Consider the following 18,124-nt stretch of genomic DNA (forward strand, 5'->3'; position numbering starts at 1 on the left):
ATGTGATGTTAAAAAAGATCGAATTTTTGCCCATTTTCGCGATGCAAAAAGCTGTGTCCCTCTAAACAGGGCAGATGATCACAGAAAGAGCGCGAATGAAGTATCAACTGTGGTCGAACAAAAAATGCCTCCAACTTTCATCACAGGCCCTAATTGAGACAAGTCCCATTGTCAAAACATCTGCTCTAGCAGCATTCCCTTAAGGTATAATTACATCAAATTTACGTTGTGGAGCGTTATGTGCTAAAACCACAGTCTGGCACCCCATAGTGGAGACCTCCAGGTTAATTTAGACCACCCGGGATTCTTTAATGTGCACAAAACACACGGTACACGAGTGTTTTCACATTCTGCCCCATCAGAATGTGGCTGCCATGTACGAGTCCAAACCTGCGACCCTCGCCCTCAGCAGCATTACGCCATAGCCACAGCAAAGCTGCAGAAAATATCAGTGTCAAAGGCCCTGGCTAATGTGTTGCATTTCTCAGGTGATAGTGCGGAGAAAATTTGTACTATAACATATTTTTCACACTCAGTTAGCCGTTGAAGAAGTGTAGCTTTCAGTGCAGAAATCAAGCATTTTATTTGAACAGTTCTGACAAACAAGCTTTATGAACAAGTAATCGAGGACACCCATGTAAGTGCTTTGTCCAAGTGTTCACCACCAAATACAACATGTGGCAAACCACCACTGTACATATATTCACATAATAATAAGACATCATATCGAACTCCTTTTCCCATAAAACAAATAAGAACAGTAAAGCAAAACGGTGACCGTTCGTGTACTAACACTCAATGGAATGCTTATCAACATATGGGGATCACCAAAAGTTGAATACTAAGCAGCCACTTCTTCATTTGCTCAAACATAGAAGCACATATAAAAAGATGCTTTCTTAAATGCTCCACAAGGATATAACTGTCCTGAATTGACATCAGACTGTTAGACAAAGACATGGACTGTATCACGTAATGGCAAAGAATTCCAAACAATGATTGCAGAGAAGTAGCAAGAAAGCGGATAAAAAAGACTGGAAAAAGTTCCCTGGGCTATGCTGTACACAAGTTCTTGAAGAACTGGATGCCCAGTAACTGTTCCTTGGTTGGCGCTATATTTAGTGCTGGTACCAGAGATACTACAGCAGAGCACAATGAAGTTGCCCTGCGTTAAGTATATGCTTACTATTCAAAGCTGGCAGTAGCAGCTTTCTATGTAACCCGTGTAAGCATAATTAACACAAGCTTTCTCCTAAAATCAACAATTCTGGCTTAACTTGCAAACACAAAAGTTCGTAACTTTCTATAAGCTACTACTCAAACACTTACATAAAAAGGCTCTCTGTCATTTTGCAGCTTGGCGCATGTTGGCAACTTGTATGATGTTACCTCTACTAAAGTTGCACTTGCACTTCAAACAAACTACCTTTTTATTTAACATCTTTTCTAAAACAACTTCAATAGACACTATTCTGTTATAGGTCTTGGTGCAAGTACAAAAACAAATACTTGTCATACTGCGTCCAAGTGAAGAGGACTGACAGGCATTTCGCTCAAGCGCTACGACCATAAAAACAGCCAAATTCTGCACCAAGTGCGTGGTCACACATAAACAACACTTTGGCAGCTCATCATGTTTATGTACAGGGATGTAGTGACGTGTCTCGTGGAGAAAACATTAAAAATGTGTCAGAAAGGCCACCTCGGAGAGTATCAGAAATCTCTGCATTACAGAGGATAAGTAATAGCTGCACACTATTTTAAAGCTGCGAGTCGGAACTGCATTCAATGTTAAAAAAAAAAGAGGGAGAGCAGGGTTACCCAAGTCACATACATAACCTCAAAACTGGCACACACAGTATACATGATGTGTACCACAGTTATAAGAGCTAGCAATTAGGATGGGATCACATGAAACAGCTGGCATACTGTGAAGGCTAGAGTACAGTTCAAGCACAAAGGGCTAAAACTGCTCAAGTTGCTTGAAGGTTCTTTTTCAACATTTTATTATAAAAACCTTTTACAGAAAATATAACATAGATATATTGCTATAAGAACAGGCTGAATAGCAAAATATGAAAGAAAGGAAGTTTTTGCTAAAGCAAATGCTACATGCTTGAACAACGATGCATTAACAGGGATTTTTAGCTCAAACAGCAGAGGCTGACCTTTTGCATAACATCAACCAGTGGGTCACAATTCAGGCATGGTGAAGCACTAACAGTGGCGCAAAACAAGAAAAACCAAAGCAGCAACAAAAGAAGAAAAAAAACAGAAAAACTACATGGGCCCAGGAACAGACAGCAACAAGCTGGAAATCTAAAGAAGAAAACAAACAACAGAAAAGAACAAAGCAGCAATCCCGCAACAAGCACCAGTCACCACCACAAGTCGTGCCATGACAGCTGGAAGAGGCCAGTGGTCACATCATCCCACAAGTTGCACCAACCCTGTCACAAAACCAACCACAGTTCGACTGCGTGCACAGCACGGAGATGCATGCTTCACGGTGGGTGCACTGCTCTTTTCACAAGCGAGGCATTCCGCCAGGCAGCAGCTGTCATACGGCACCCAGGTGGCGATAGGCGGCAACGCCAATGGCCGCAGCTGCCACCACCGCACTGCCCACGACCAACGTCCAGTTACGAATCTGCATGCACAGAACAGCCACCCGTGCTTTTAAGACCAGGTAATGCGAAACAGTCTGTGATAGAGTGTAATGTTCGGCTAGCTAATCTTAGAAGGCATGGGAAGGCGCAGAAAACGAGGACAGAGACAAGACACCAGACCAGAATTCGTGTGGTGCCTCTGTTGTGGTGGTTTCTTGTGGCAAGAATAGTTTGCAAGCCATGTGCAGCTGCCTGCCTCCCATTTGAACTGCCAAGTCAACACCTTTTAGACGACAGGAGGGCCGTACACTTTCAGCCACGACATCTCGCACAAGGGCACTAAACACGACTTTTATTTCCCACTGAGACACATGCTTGCTTGTCTTCCGGTGTGACGTCACGGCTTGAACCATCCATTACCCAAGGCAAATTGGCCTGGCGCCTTAACTGCCTCCCTGTTATTTCCCTGCTACACAAACACGGCACAAAAAGGATGCTGAAAGACAATAAACTTACGCCGATAAAGCATTCCTTCAAAACTGTTTTCTTTAATTTCGCAGTAAGAGGGTGATTATTAGATGAGAAAAAGTGAAATTTCTATATACATAATTTAGTGCTGTAATGCTAGTCCTAAGATGTCAAAGTGAAGATGAATTTCAAGTTATCTTATTGTATTTAGGATACCGTGACGTAGTAAATGTTTTTTCAAACTTGGCAAGGTAAATATCCGGCACCTTTAGAATAAAATACAGTCCATCTTTACTGATAAATAATAACCAGGCCCCAAGCAGAGTTTGGGTACGGGCTAGTTGGTATTCCATTGTTTCCACAGCCATTACAGAGATTATACAATTTCATGACATTATGGCAACTGGCGCAGGCACTTAAAAGCAGTGTCGCCTCTCATCTTCTGCTTTAGAGTCTCTGCTCGATTATCAAGTCTCCTCTAATGGTAAGAGTGGACTTTTTAGTACTATTGCTGAAGGCTAACTCACTGCAATGCAACCTCAACCTATCCTTCCCTTTATTGTCCCTTGAACCTTGCGCACACATTATGCTAGAAGAGCAAGGAGGGCCCATACAAAATAAGTTCCTTGTTAGGGGTGCGTGAGTATTCGAAACTTCCGAATAAGGAATCAAATGGTGTCCTAGTCGAATAGCCACTATTTATAAATACAAACATTTTTCAAAAAGCTTTTAAAATATTTTAAATCATCCACTATGTACAATCAAACATAACATTGGAGCTAAAGTACGAGTTTTCATCCTCGCGGGCATCGTATATAGACATGAAACTTGAGAACCTACGTAATGGAGCAAGCTACATCTCTCAGACTTGACTGGCTTTCTAGTGATCATTCACTCTTTCTGAAGAGTGCTGTGTATGCAAACTGCTTCATTTTTCCCAATGCTCCATTTGTGCTTTTTAACCCTTTCAGGGTCAATGACAAATATATGGCGTCCCGAACAAGTCCAAAATGGTCGATGCCATATATTTAACGGTGTCGTTTGTATGTTTAAAAAGCATGCCAATTTTCTTTTTCTTTCCTGGCATGTGCTGCCACTGTGCGCATTTCTTGCACCTCCCTTTCTCTGTTTTCGTTGCATGGTTTGTTTTAGAGCCAGTTTGTTTGCTCCGGCGCATATATATACTACCACTCGTGCATTGGCGTGCGCGCGCGGGCCGGCAGCAGTTAGTTTGGGTTTTGTTCTGCAGGCGGTATTGGCTTGTTGCGCTCACACAACTGATGGCTATCTTTTCACTAATCGCTCAAAGAGCGACTGCCTGTTACTCGCTTATTTATTGCACACAGGGGTGCACATACAAAGGATGCCGCCATGCATGCGTTTCCTTTTCTTTTTTTTGAGACTCGTGAAAACTAATTGCCTCTGGTGAGCGATAAGATGAAGATTAGCAGAAGTTTGTCACACGTTTTGCTTTTTTTATGGATACCCAACCATGAAGTTTTATTGAGTGTGCTCACCTACGCTATGGACCTAAATATTAGTGTAAGAGCAGGAATGTTTGAGACTTGCGAAATATTCTCCTGTGCACATGTCCTAAGCCTTGAACTATGTATATAACAATGCATCAAATGTTTTATTCTTATAAGTTTATTTCCTTTTTTTCATTGTTGTTATTCATGAATAAACAAAGCAAAATATTTTATTCTCACTTTACCGTCACCCTAAAAAGTTACAGTAAGTTATTTTCAATATGGGTGCCTCTGAAGAATTTAAATCTGCAATAAAAAAATCAATCACGGGCGGTCGCACATGGCGAAAAAAATCGATTCTGAAAGGGTTAATGGGAACCACATTTTAATGTGTAGTGTAATGACAGAAACTTGTTAACGCTGCGAATACTAGGATGTGAACACTGTTCTCCACTTGTGAAAATGGCTGCTCACTATTCGAAGACTATTAAAAATTATTCAATATTCGATTAGATTCGATACACTTTTGTAACTATCAGATTCCTACTCGATTATGTCAAAAATGACTATTCGTGCACCCTTACTCCTTATAACTGTAAGTTAAAATGAGGGCAACAGAGCGACATTATGGGCGACTGATTTGTGAGGCTTAACATGCCAAAGCAACATAGGATTCATGATGGGTGCTCTAGCGGAGGACTCTAGATTAATTTTGACCGTCTGGTGCTCTTTAGTGCGCCCCTAGATCTAAGTAAGCGAGTGTTCTTGCATCTTGCCTTCATCGAATTGTGGTTGCCACAGCCGGGAACTGAACCCACAACCTTGTACCTGGCAGCAGAATGCCACAGCCAGTGAGCCACCATGGCATATATATAGTATTGTCATGAAAAGTGAGAGGTTGACATAAGTTTTGCTGTCTTTTTATATTTAAAAGCTTCATCTCTTCGAAAGAAATCTCCTTTGTCTGTGCGCATACTGATCTCTTCCGCACACATAGTTATCATCAATGCTCCAGAGTGTTCCGATCAATCTTAATGCTTGTGTTCTTTCTGCTCGCAAAGTTGTTCCTGTGAGTTTAGATCAAAAAGTGACGAAGGATTTTATTCCATATGGTATGGCATTTCGACTGCACCTGACCCACTTTTTCATGAACAAAATGAAACATATCTCTACTGGTAGTAGTAGCCACAAGGGAACAAATTAATGTGAAGTATTTAGTCGAGCTTCTGTGGGGTGTACTTCTCCCGAACAGTGCAAATTCCAGACAATACCTCTTGAGAGAAATTATTGGCATCCACGCAATAGTCAGGTATTTCTAGGAATGCTGTTGTCAACAGTTTCTTTCATGTGAAGTTCTTGTGAATTTGCTAAGGCTTTCAATCAATCACTCCTACACTCTGTAATTGAATCATGGAATTGTTTGCCTGATCTCACCGTCAATGAACGAAATCTAAAACAATTTTGAGGGGTGTTAACGAAACACATGCACTAACCACTGTATTCTTCTTACCATTCATTTAATTGTTGCTAATTGCATGATTTACTGCATTATAGCTTTTATATTATGAATCCTTCTTGTAATAACTCAACATGTATGATGTACGTCAACATTTATCGAACGCTGTCCACCGATTATGCCTATCCAACATGTCAGAGCTTATTATATGTAATGTTTTTGTATATTAACGCGACAGCGTTAAGGAGCTCGTGTCTCAGAAAAGCTAAAGCCCCTGCATCTACGCGCCACCGCCGGCCAAGCTAAGTACCGCCAACCTACCCTCCTCCTCCACGCTCCTCTCCTCTCACCCCCTTAGCTTCCGGCGTGAAGCGGAACTTACGTAGCTTCAACTTCCTGTTCCGAGTGGAAGTGACGCTATGTTTTTAGCGTTGTTTACTTTCGCGTCGATAGAGAGGCTTTAATTGCACCAGCTACAGTTGAAACTGTGAATGCGATTCCATCCAAGAACCACCGCCTATTGTAATCGGCGATCTGGTCGTGTTCGCTGCTTCGCATCAACCTGCGACGGGTTATGCCACGAGAGACAACGTACAGTGGAATGTAGTGCCTGGGCGCTTGGAGACCGCTCCCGTTTTTCGTGCATTTGGCAAACAGCGGCCGCAAACTACTACTTCAGCGGAATACAACAGCTTGTCCTCTTTGAATTCTTCTTGTTTTGAAGCATACATCCCCTCCAGCCAGCACGTATGGAGGGACTTTAGTGAAGGAGTTCGCGACGCCAATTTGTACGGCAAACGCATGGAGTTTATGCTGTTGATTCTGAGGTTGAACTTGTCTCGTACGATCGAAGGTAGCGAACGTCCCAAGTGCGTGCACTACGTGAAGGACTGCAATGACGTGAAGCTATGAAATATAACAGGTTCAAATTTGCGTGGAGGGCATTCAGTGACATGGTGAAAACAAGTGTGCTTTTCTTGTGCGATATGAGCGGAGGTGTGCAGTGAATTGGTGCGTGTGCGCGTGTTGTAACACGTGCAAAGGTGGACGGCGAATTGTGTGGATGACGCGAGCAGATGCGCACTGCGAATTGTGTGTTGTGACGCGAGCATCTGCTCGCGTGTACGGCGAATTATGTTCGTGTGTTGTGGCGTGAGCAAAGGTGTACGGAGAATTGTGTGTTGCAACGTGAAATTACGATGGCTATTTTTTTTTATTGCGAGTGTTCAGGAGGCGAACGCGGCAGTATTTCGGGCGGTAGGTGTGTCATACTTCTGTTGTCGCGCTTGTATCCGTCCCTGGCCTAAGCGCTAACGCACTTCCATCTACGCGCCACCGAAGTTTTATGCCGGCAGAAGCGAGGATGGAGGGGCTATGTTTAGCCTTACTTACAGAACTTTACTCAAAGCGTCCAAATTTTGATGTACGTCAGTTTAGTTATTGGTCGAAAAGACACCTACTTGTTTGCTGAAGTGGAGCAGCGTTGATTTGCTGAATGCTTTCAGAGTTATTCAAGCTTTGTGAAGTAAATGTGAAATTGGCTTATACCTACTGCTATTGTATGAACAAATACTGTGCGTTGCATGTACCACTCTGTCAACACTTCATATGCCTACATTTTGTATATATTCTGTTTGTAAAGGCCAACTGTCCTCCACCTTGCAGTAAAAAGAAAGTTCATACAGGTCGTTATCGCCGAGAGGCGCCGGGGCGGGTGATTTCCAACGTGCCGGACACATGCAGCAGCCGATGATGCAGCCACAGTCCATGGCTCTCCGCACTTTGTCAGCGAAAGAGGACGACAGGCAAAGCGTGTGGGCGCAGCGTACGCAAACAAGCGCGTAGATGCACGCGAATGACGCTTGGTGGAATGGCTAGTGCGAGCAACTCAGATTTGCACCGGTTGCTTAGCACGGGCGCCTCACCATCGTCTGCAATGGGAGCGGAAATTCTCGCAGCGCAACTCCAGGAAGCGGAAACGCCGGAACCGAAAATACCGGAAGCGGAAATGCCGGAACCGGATTTGGTGTGAGGGGAAAAGGCGGCGCACACAAAGGTTGGCGCTACTTAAGAGAGCGGCGGTGGCGCGTAGATGCAGGGGCTTTAAGAAAAGCCGGTGTCGGCGGTGTCGGCGGCGTTGGCCATGAGCGATAAATCCCAGAAGGCACTTCATAAATAAAAAACATCTTGCAAGATGGGCTGGTGGGAATCGAACCAGGGTCTCCGGAGTGTGAGACGGAGACGCTACCACTCAGCCACGAGCTCGTTCCTTCAAAACGGGACAAAATCGCCTCTAGTAAATGCGGTGTTGCCTCAGAAACTTGCCGTAGAAAGTTACACTGCGGTGTATATCGGTAATTATGGCCATGTAACTTACAGTAGTCGCCGTTTCACGAGTAGCGAAGTACGTTTCCGCTACATTTCTACTGCGCTCTGCGCACACGCAGAGCCATCTTGCGGCAAACACAGAAGACCCCCTCCTCGCAATGTACGGCGCTGCCCCGACACGTGGCGCGCCACTCGCCCCATGATTGTGTCCGTGTTCATGGCGCGTTGGGGCCCGGCTATCTGTGCCGATCGCGACGTTTGGCTGGCGTAGCGCATTTGAGTAGGCGGTGCGAACGGGGTGCAATAGCGCTATCGCGTTCCACTCTTGAAGGCGAAGCTCAAGCGTCCTCCAATTTTTTTTATTTATTGTTAATGATTTACTGGGTCACAGATTTATTATTTATGTTTCATTTCTGTGACGGCTTACATAACTGATGTATGCCAACATTCTTCCAACGTTGTCCCCCTCAAAACCCCCTTGTAATACCTGCAAAGGCCTTTAGGTGTGTAACAAATGATGATGGTGACATTTAGAACTTGCCAAGCAAGACTGATGCCATTTTTTGCAACATAATTTGCACATATACTATGTCTCAACCACATTGGTGATTTTGCCACTGTGTCAGTTTTATGTAGCAATGAAAAATTTCTAATACTATTGTGTATGCATTGCTTCCCTTTTGTTCATACTTTCATCTTCAGATAATATATCCACACTTGCCGATACTTGCTTTTCTTTTCATGTTTGCTCCCATGCGATTGGTCAGGAAACACACAAAAAGGGTGTTTCACAAAAATAAAGAGGACCGTTTTCCAGACTTCTGTGCTGGACATCCATTCCTCGACTACTGGCGGTCATTCTGCCCCCGAATATGTAAAAGTAGTCTAGAATCCAGATTATTATCTTGGGACACAATACTAATCATGGGCGCATGACACTCGAAGACTTAGACAATGCTACTATCTTTGCTCAGATATAGCACGAGTATTACGCATTGTATGAGGTAGAATGCTGCACTGTGTCAAATCACTTTGGAATCTGATATGGTTGAGCAGATACGAAAATGTTGCTTGTAATGGAATTAGGCTCCATTGTATTCAACCTCAGTTTGCACATACTAACCGTTACTTAAGTGCAAGGATTCTACCTGCAATCAGAAGTGACAACTAGATTCCCCAGAGGCTAAAAATTTTGCACCAACAAGCGTGTAGTTTTTGTTGAGTGTTTGGTTGATATGTAGTTGTGCTTGCCAAAAGTTTCAACAAATTAAACTCGACTTCACATATCCTGCAATGACAGCAATAAAAAGGTAGGTAAAATACTAACTTGCATTCACCATGAAGGCAAATAATGGAGGTTCGATATCGACATGGCACCAATCAATTTCAACTAATTGCTCTTTTCAGCAAAAGGGTTAGAAAATCACTACACTTACACACTGGCTCTATGAGTGATCATCATAATAAATGAGTGACAGTAGGTCGTGAAAAAAAAAAAGTGGTCCTGTCTGTCCAATTAAAGCTGGTTCCACAAGCAGTCATTAGAACCCGATTTTATGACATGTTGCTTAAATGTAGGCAACAGGTAAGTTGCTACAACAGTTGTGCCCATGCAAGCACCAAACATGACGTAACCAATGCGCAAGTGCTAGCATGCCACAGCGCAGGCTAACAATTACGGATGTGAGGGAAGTGGCAATGACAGTTCCACCATGCTGATGCAACAAGGAAGTGCAAGGGGAGGGCTTCCTAGCAACACACAAGAACCGTTTCTATTGAAAGAAGCCACCATTACATCAAGACCAAAACATCAATAGGACAATTCAAGCACAAGCCATTAAAGGTAATGCCTTCAGATGACTGTGACAGACCACCAATAAACATGCACTTTTTGGTTCTCACCAACAAGAAAACAGACTTTCTGAGAAAAAGCTCAAGTCAACAGCAGGAATGCCTCCCTCACAGATCTTTAGTTACCTTTGTCCTTGTACAACCAACATAACCTTATTGCCCCATTGTTGTACTGTTAAAGAATTGCACAATGCCAAAAGTGTGAGTTACGAAGAAATTGCTGGACAAAACTGTGCCCAAGTCGCGCAACACAAAAATAGCAATGATAGTGGCGAGCACAGTCATCAGTCATTGAACCTGAGCTCACAGGTCAAGTTGGTGCACTGTTTTTACGTGAATCGCTGTACATTCCAGAGTAATCGCTCGCGCTTGCTTACATACAAGAATTCTACAACAGTATTCGTGTTCCGTGCACAATGCCAATATGATTGGACAAGGCTGTTTTAACTACAGAATCACTGATTACATAAAAGAAATTCTGGGTACAGTAGGTGCATCTTGTGCCGAGTGATAACTGGTTAACAGTCAAAATTCAGTGACGTACAGTCATTGGCAAAAACGCGAAAATATCTAACCTATCTATCTAATCAAAATACGTATCTAGTGTGTGCCAACAGCTGCTGCAAGGGCCACAAGATGCGGCTAACAGACCACCAATTATCTGTCTTACGCATTCTCCACTCGTTCCTCTTAATTTGACTCAACTAGAATATTAGCTACCTATGCTTACTCTATAATCCTCGCCACTGTATTTCTGCCTCCACCCCGCTCCCCCTGCCCTTTACGCTATGCCTATCATCTCTCACTCTCATAGTTATTTGCACAATTTTTAGGTTTCATTCACGTTTGTATCTCTTTACGTTTCAGTCTCATTGCTCAGTACTGCTAAAGTACAAGTGATTACCTCAAACCCTGATATACAGAGTTCAAAGAGTATGGATACTTCAGTGATTACCAACGCTGTTGAACACAATAGAAAATTCAAAGTGGGGATACAGTGACTACTGGTACCTATACTGTCAAATATATCGAATTCAAATTGGAAAGCAGAAAAGTGTTCGAGATATTTAAGATTTAAAACACACAATTATGCTAACTGCATCTGTAGCTGAAACCTCACCGTACAAGAACAGTTTTTGTTCACTGTAACAAATGAAAGGTCACTGATTGGTTGGTGCTTGCAAGGCACCCAATTTGCAGGATACTGTGAAACAATGCATCTTGCAACATGAGAGTATGGGCCCACATACACGCGCCAGTCTTTTCTTTTTCTGGACATGCTAAACTATTCAAACATCTTCAAGGCAACCGGCACTCACCTCTTGAGATGCCGGATGCCTCATAGTGTAGCGTTTGATATCCCAGATTCTGCCTGCATGACAGCGCGCTAGCTTGGTTACTGCAATGAGTAGAATCGGCGACTACATTGTTTCGATACACGGCCAACGCCTCCATGGCACCAGAAGCTGGGAAAGGATGTCAGCGTTCTTGCCTAGTCAAGTTAGTAGCCGCCAGCTGCATCCAAGCTATGGGGCAAGCCCAACCAAACCATTAAAATGGCAAGCTCATACTTGCATGCTTTTTGTTTCTGCCAGGTGCCTAGCGCGTGTTGTTTAGCATGCATATAGCAACACAGTGTAGGCACTAATGGCGCTGTATTGAAGGGGGTAATGGTGGGCTAGTTGGTTGGCTATTATTGTTCTGAAGGTAGTACACTTGCCAACACATGGACAAACATTAAATCACACAAAGATGAGCACTGAACTGCAATAAAATGTTTACTGCTGTGTGAGAAACATGAGAATCATTTATGTCCATGCTTGAGTACAATGCATGGGCGGTTGAAATGAAGAGAAAAGGGGGAGGTGTTGAAGGGGGACATCAAGCAGTTAACATCATAAGGCCAAAACATTAACTACAAGAGACAACAAGCAAAAATGCCAAAAGTCGGAACCAAGTCGTACACCAACCTTGACTTTAGGCCAAGCAGATGTGTAATCATCATGTGTCCCTTATCACAAGAATATTCCTCCTAAGATTTTCTATGTTTACTGCTTTTTCCTATCTTTTCGATGGGCCCCTCGACACCTCCCCCTTTTCTTCCACTTCAATGCAACCGTACACGTGTTGCATTCAAGCAAGAGCATATATGCTTCTCGCAGAGCAATACACCTTCAGTTGCAGTTCAGCACGTATGATTGTGTGATTTAGTGTTTGTCCACATGTCAAAAGGCAAGCGTTCCCTGCTGTAAGTAAACTTTTGTTGCTCAGGATGATAAGGCTGTTGCAAATTAGCCAGAACAACCTTACAAGAAGAACGGCAGATTGGGCAAGTTGATGGTTTTCTATAACATTTAAAAACGGCGATAGAGATGTACACCGGACAACAGAATAGAGGTTGGGACACACACGGCGCTGACCTACAAATGCGTTTCCTCGCCAGGTTGGAAATTTCACTGTGCAGAACCCAGGCATTCCTACCTTGAACATTCGAAGGATGGAATCACATTCCTACACATGTTGCCACCATAGGTGACCAGGAACATTCCAATAATTGTTTAGCTAACAGTGTAAAGTGAAGCCATCTTAATGGAAACCACTGTTTGCATGTTCCTTTTCGCAATGACTGTAACCACTGCTCTCTTAATGAATGTCCGTGAATAAATAAATAAATAAATAAATAAATAAATAAATAAATAAATAAACAAATAAATAAATAAATAAAGTAAGTAAATAAATTAATTAATTAAACACTTACATAAGGTAATACTGGCCTCAAACTATTTTTAACCCACACTCAGATTTTTTATCAACTAGTACTGGAGTTGTCACGCACAGAACTATTTCGCATCCCACCCCCCTCTCCATCCCTTCCACCAATTGCACAATAACTGAAGTGTGGATGTGTGGATGATGGCCTTTCATCGTTGCTTTGTGTGTGTGTGTGTGTTTGTGTGTGTACACTTAAATCTCGTTATAATGAAGTCAAAAGGGCACTAAATTTTGTTCATTTCAAGTGTTAGTTCGTTATATCCACTGACTAATAATTTGAGACTAATTTATTGCACACGAGCGTGCACTTACTACAGGTAAGCAATCGCTGAGGCATCAGCTCCTGTCGCGGCCGAGTGGCTGCGTCCGTGGCTAGGGCTAATTGTCCTTACCGTTATCAATCACTGGGAGAAACTGGAATCAAACACATAAGATGGCATGAACCTTTGATGTTGACGGCGCAAAATAATCGGTTATGCTTCGTTGCTGTGTTATCCTTAACCGAAGGACGGCCTTCTCAGCAGCAGCAGCTAGCATAAGTCATCTGCACTGTCTTCGTGGCCGCCAAAGTAGCGGCGCAGCAGGCCCACCGCGTCCAGCGCCTGGGACGATGTTTGTACATCGTAAGCACAGGGCGGAGCGTCATTGTCCCCTGCGGCACCTTCATCGTCGCTTCCTTCGTGCTCCCGGGCAGCAAGCACAAAGTCGTCGTCTGTCAGCTCCTCTGTTGCCAGAACGTCGGCATCCACGCTCACGTAGTCGCAGAAGGTTTCACCTTCACACAAGACACCGGCATTGTGGAGCACCCACCATGACGCTAAAGCTTTGTCTGATACAGTGGCACCACTTGGTAAGGCTATTCGGTTCATTGAGTCGTCGGTGTGAGGGTTGCTTTCGCTGGCAGCAAATTATGCGAGTCGAAAGCAGTTGGCGATGGTGCTGGCTGTTACGTCCATCCATGCCGCATTACGCATCTCTACTGCCATATACAAATCAACCTTCGTGTCGCGGTTGAACTGCATGTTTAACACAAGTCAGTCTATCACCCACTTCCGGTATCCAGCTTTTAATGACATTATCACGCCTTGATCAAGGGGCTGTATCACTGCCGTGCAGTTTGGGGGCCAAGAACCGAAGTTCAATGTTCGTCAGCTCAGCAGTGGTGTCTTGGGCAGCACAGATGTCCAAGAAAAGGCATATCTTGTGATTCTGCCTCTTCAACTTCACGTCCCAGTCATGCAGCCATCCCGCAAAAACTTTCCTTGTCATCCGGGCTTTCCGGTTTGATAAGTACTGCGGTTGAAATCGCCTCTTTCCATTAAAACATCGTGACGATGCGCTTTTTCCTATCACCAAAGGTGGCATCTTCTCCGACCCGTCCATATTCTTACAAAGGAGCACAGTGACGCGGACCTTACTATGTTTCCCGCTGCGACAGAGCTCACCTTTTAACTATAGGGTCTTCTGTGGTAACATTTGGTAGAAGAAAGCTGTTTCGTCAGCGTTGAACACATCCTTCTCTTCATACTTTTCAAGGAGAGGACTAACGTTAGCTTTGACCCATGCCATTGCAGTTTCATTGTCGACGGCCTGGGACTCGCCAGTGACAACCCTGCCAACGATATCGCAGCGCTCCTTAACACGCTGCAGCCAGCCATCACTAGCAACAAAGCTGTGGCAGCCTATGATGCAAGCAAAGTCTCTCACTTTTCTCTGGAGCAGTGCCCAACTCACGGGCAAATTAGCAGCCCTTGCATTCAAAAACCACTTGAACAGTGCCTCTTCCAGGGCTTCAAAGGCAGGAGACCGCAGCTTCTTCCGGCTACCTTTCACGCCACGTGCGACAGCGCCTGCGATGACTTCTTTGCTGCTGAGGATTGTAGAAAGGCTACTTGGCGCGATGCCGCACTCCTTGGCCACTTGAGTTTTCTTCGTGCCTGACGCAACAGCCCTAATTATGGCTGCCTTCTGATCCAAGGTGATAACTTTCCGTTTTAGTTTTAAGCTGCTGCTGCCATTAATTTCTCTGTCGTGAAACTGGCGACACGGCGGAAAAAGCACTGACGGACAGCGTATGGAGGAACGCAAACAAAGGCGCGTGGCACTTGGCTGGCAGTGCACACTGCATGCAACGGACGGAGTGGCTTGGCTGCTTGGCCTGCTTGGCTGGGAGCGTTGCCGGATGATAAGGGGCCACCGCGGGAGATTTGACCTGCCGCATCGGAGGGCCACAACGCCGTGCACAATTTAAGAAATCTATATGTTGTGTACAAAGTGGCTTGTTAGGTGCGATTTTGGAATGAAGATTCTTGTTATATGTGTTGATCAATGAATCTTTTCTTGTTAAAACGAAATTCTAAACACATGGGTTTTCATGGGGACTTTCAAGGGGAATTACAATTCTTTTGTTATATCCACTATTTCGTTATAAGCCATTTCACTATAATGAGATTTAAGTGTGTGTGTGTGTGTGTGTGTGTATATATAAAAAAGAAACGTTCGGCTAAGGTGCTGGAGTTGGTACCTTGCCAAAGCGAGACCCCTTGCTTGATTCCTTGGCATTGGTAGTGTTGCTGCCGCCAAACATACGCTTGTACATGGCCTTTTCAGCGCGGTCTTCTTTTTCCTTGCGTACCATAAGTCGTGAGAGCTCCTGCTGGATGACCTGCAGCCAAAAGAACAGGTGAGTGTGTTGACTGACGTGCCCCAGACTGCACGCACACCAGAAAATGTCAGACACAAAAGAAAGCTTTCAATTCATACAAAACGCAATGGGCTCATTTAGTTATGGGTTTTACAGAATGCAATATGTGGGGCCAGGTAGAATTGTTCTAGAAATGACAAATCTTGCTACTGATTGCAAAATATTAGAAACATTTGTAATTATCATGTCCCTGTGGACAGCATCTTCGCAAAATGGGTCTGTCACAACTGAAGCGAATTATGAATACGTACTGCAGTTAATACCCCTGATGCATACATACCAATGAAACACTGCAGCTGCTTCAGTGGCATTCACAAGCCAGACCAACTACTTCTAAAAATTTGTAGACTAAATGGAGCCAGCCACCAGTAAAGCAATTTAGGAGTGCTTTCATGATGACTGCCCTGTGTTGTGAGCAAGGTACAGTAAACACTTGTTATAATAAAATCATTGACAGTAAATATAGATTGTTATAACTGGCATTTCGTTAAAAGCTGAGAGGCTCCAGAAAAGCCATAGTATGATGGAATCTGCACTCTAAAAGTGCAGAAGCTTGTAAAACATATACTGAAAAACATCCTCACTTAATAGTGGTTACATGACAGAGCAGAAATTCTGGTTGTGCCAATTAGCAGCGGCCTCATCTGTCGGTTGTCATCGTGTGGTATAGTAAGGTCCAAAAAAAGATCCATCATAGCTGAAGTGATCTTTTTAACACTCTTGGCCTCTAGATGTCCATACGATGAAATGTACATGGTTGCCGTGTACGCTTCGCCGTGCAGCCCTGTGTGAATATCCTGTTTGCACTTCGTACTAGGCAGTCCGGCACCACTGCTCTTCAAATAATGCATCCTAAATCACAGGCACTGTGATCGTGATTTCAAACAGCTTCGAATAAAGCAATATTAGGGATTAAGTGATTTCATTGTAAGGAGAGTTTACAATACATCTGTACATACAATATCTGTAAGGGCAAAAAAAATTTGTGCGTGTGTGTGTGGGGGGGGGGGAGGGGACAGCACTTATGATTGCTGGCTGGTGACCACAATAGTGACACGTGTACTTATCTTTATCGGGCAACCACGTTTCACCGCTTAACAACTGTAATCGCAGAGCGAGGGACGCGCCTGCATGTATCCGACGTTTCTGGAAAGTTATCGACGCTTCTATCCGCGTGTCTGTTGTCGCCGAACCTTGTGTTATCAGATTTCATCGCGTGACACGAATGGTGTAGAACTTTGTGGAAGACACGCGGGTCCCATCAGTTAATCTGGAGCATTCGACGACTGATCTCTAAAAGCCGACGCGCTTGACCCGCTGATCAGATTTCCGACGATCGCCGACCGTGTTCGCCGCTATCGTTGTGCTATAAGTGTAGCCTGTTTTGTGGGCACAGGTTCGCCCAATAAAAGCTAGTTTTGTACTCCACCGTATTCTTGCTTTCTTCACCGTCACTACCCCGTGACATCTGGTGGAGGTGCTGGGTAGTGACGGTATGCTGCCGCACGTAACTGACGAAGAGAATGTTGACGTCGCTAGCTATCTCCAGCGCGCCGAAGAAGCCCGACAGCTCGCCCTCCTGCGAATCAAGAGCCAGCAGAGGACCGACAGCCAACACTACAACCTCCGACGACGCTTCGTCGAGTACCAACCTGGCGACCGTGTTTGGGTATGGACCCCGATACGCCGGCGAGGACTGAGTGAGAAGCTGCTGCGACGCTATTTCGGACCCTACAAGGTCATCCGACGTATTGGCGCACTAGACTATGAGGTCGTGCCAGACGGCATTTCGCACTCACAGCGGCACCGCGCACGATCTGAAGTGGTCCACGTGGTGCGCCTTAAACCATTTTACAGACGCTGATGAACTTCCTTAGTTTGTTGTTTTCTTTGCTACGAGTGCATTTCTTTGTTACTTTCGTTTGTTTGCAGCATCGGGTCGATGCTTTTTAAGAGGGGGGTAATGACACGTGTACTTATCTTTATCGGGCAACCACGTTTCACCGCTTAACAACTGTAATCGCAGAGCGAGGGACGCGCCTGCATGTATCCGATGTTTCTGGAAAGTTATCGACGCTTCTATCCGCGTGTCTGTTGTCGCCGAACCTTGTGTCATCAGATTTCATCGCGTGACACGAATGGTGTAGAACTTTGTGGAAGACACGCGGGTCCCATCAGTTAATCTGGAGCATTTGACGACTGATCTATAAAAGCCGACGCGCTTGACCCGCTGATCAGATTTCCGACGATCGCCGACCGTGTTCGCCGCTATTGTTGTGCTATAAGTGTAGCCTGTTTTGTGGGCACAGGTTCGCCCAATAAAAGCTAGTTTTGTATTCCACCGTATTCTTGCTTTCTTCACCGTCACTACCCCGTGACAATAGACTGCCTGTGTGTCGACTTTCATGACTGTATTAACTGTATTAACTCAGTAGAGAGCAGTCAAGTTATTTAGGTTGACTTATGC

At 44.4% G+C, this 18,124-nt stretch overlaps 1 protein-coding gene across 3 annotated transcripts in view; it reads right to left on the reverse strand.

The window, feature by feature from the left end:
- Window positions 1-564: 564 nt before the first annotated feature.
- Window positions 565-18,124, reverse strand: part of LOC135895938 (peptidyl-prolyl cis-trans isomerase FKBP8-like) — a 40,406-nt gene continuing 22,846 nt past the window's right edge. For all 3 annotated transcript variants that reach the window (XM_070533966.1, XM_065424218.2, XM_065424217.2), the window contains exons 11-12: window positions 15,478-15,618; window positions 565-2,650 (exon numbers count right to left, since the gene is read on the reverse strand). In XM_070533966.1, the coding sequence (XP_070390067.1) occupies window positions 2,561-2,650; window positions 15,478-15,618 (231 nt within the window). In that variant the 3' untranslated portion in view covers window positions 565-2,560. The remainder of the gene's footprint in view (window positions 2,651-15,477; window positions 15,619-18,124) is intronic.

This window comes from Dermacentor albipictus, chromosome 2, assembly GCF_038994185.2.
Source record: "Dermacentor albipictus isolate Rhodes 1998 colony chromosome 2, USDA_Dalb.pri_finalv2, whole genome shotgun sequence".
Taxonomy (NCBI): domain Eukaryota; kingdom Metazoa; phylum Arthropoda; class Arachnida; order Ixodida; family Ixodidae; genus Dermacentor; species Dermacentor albipictus.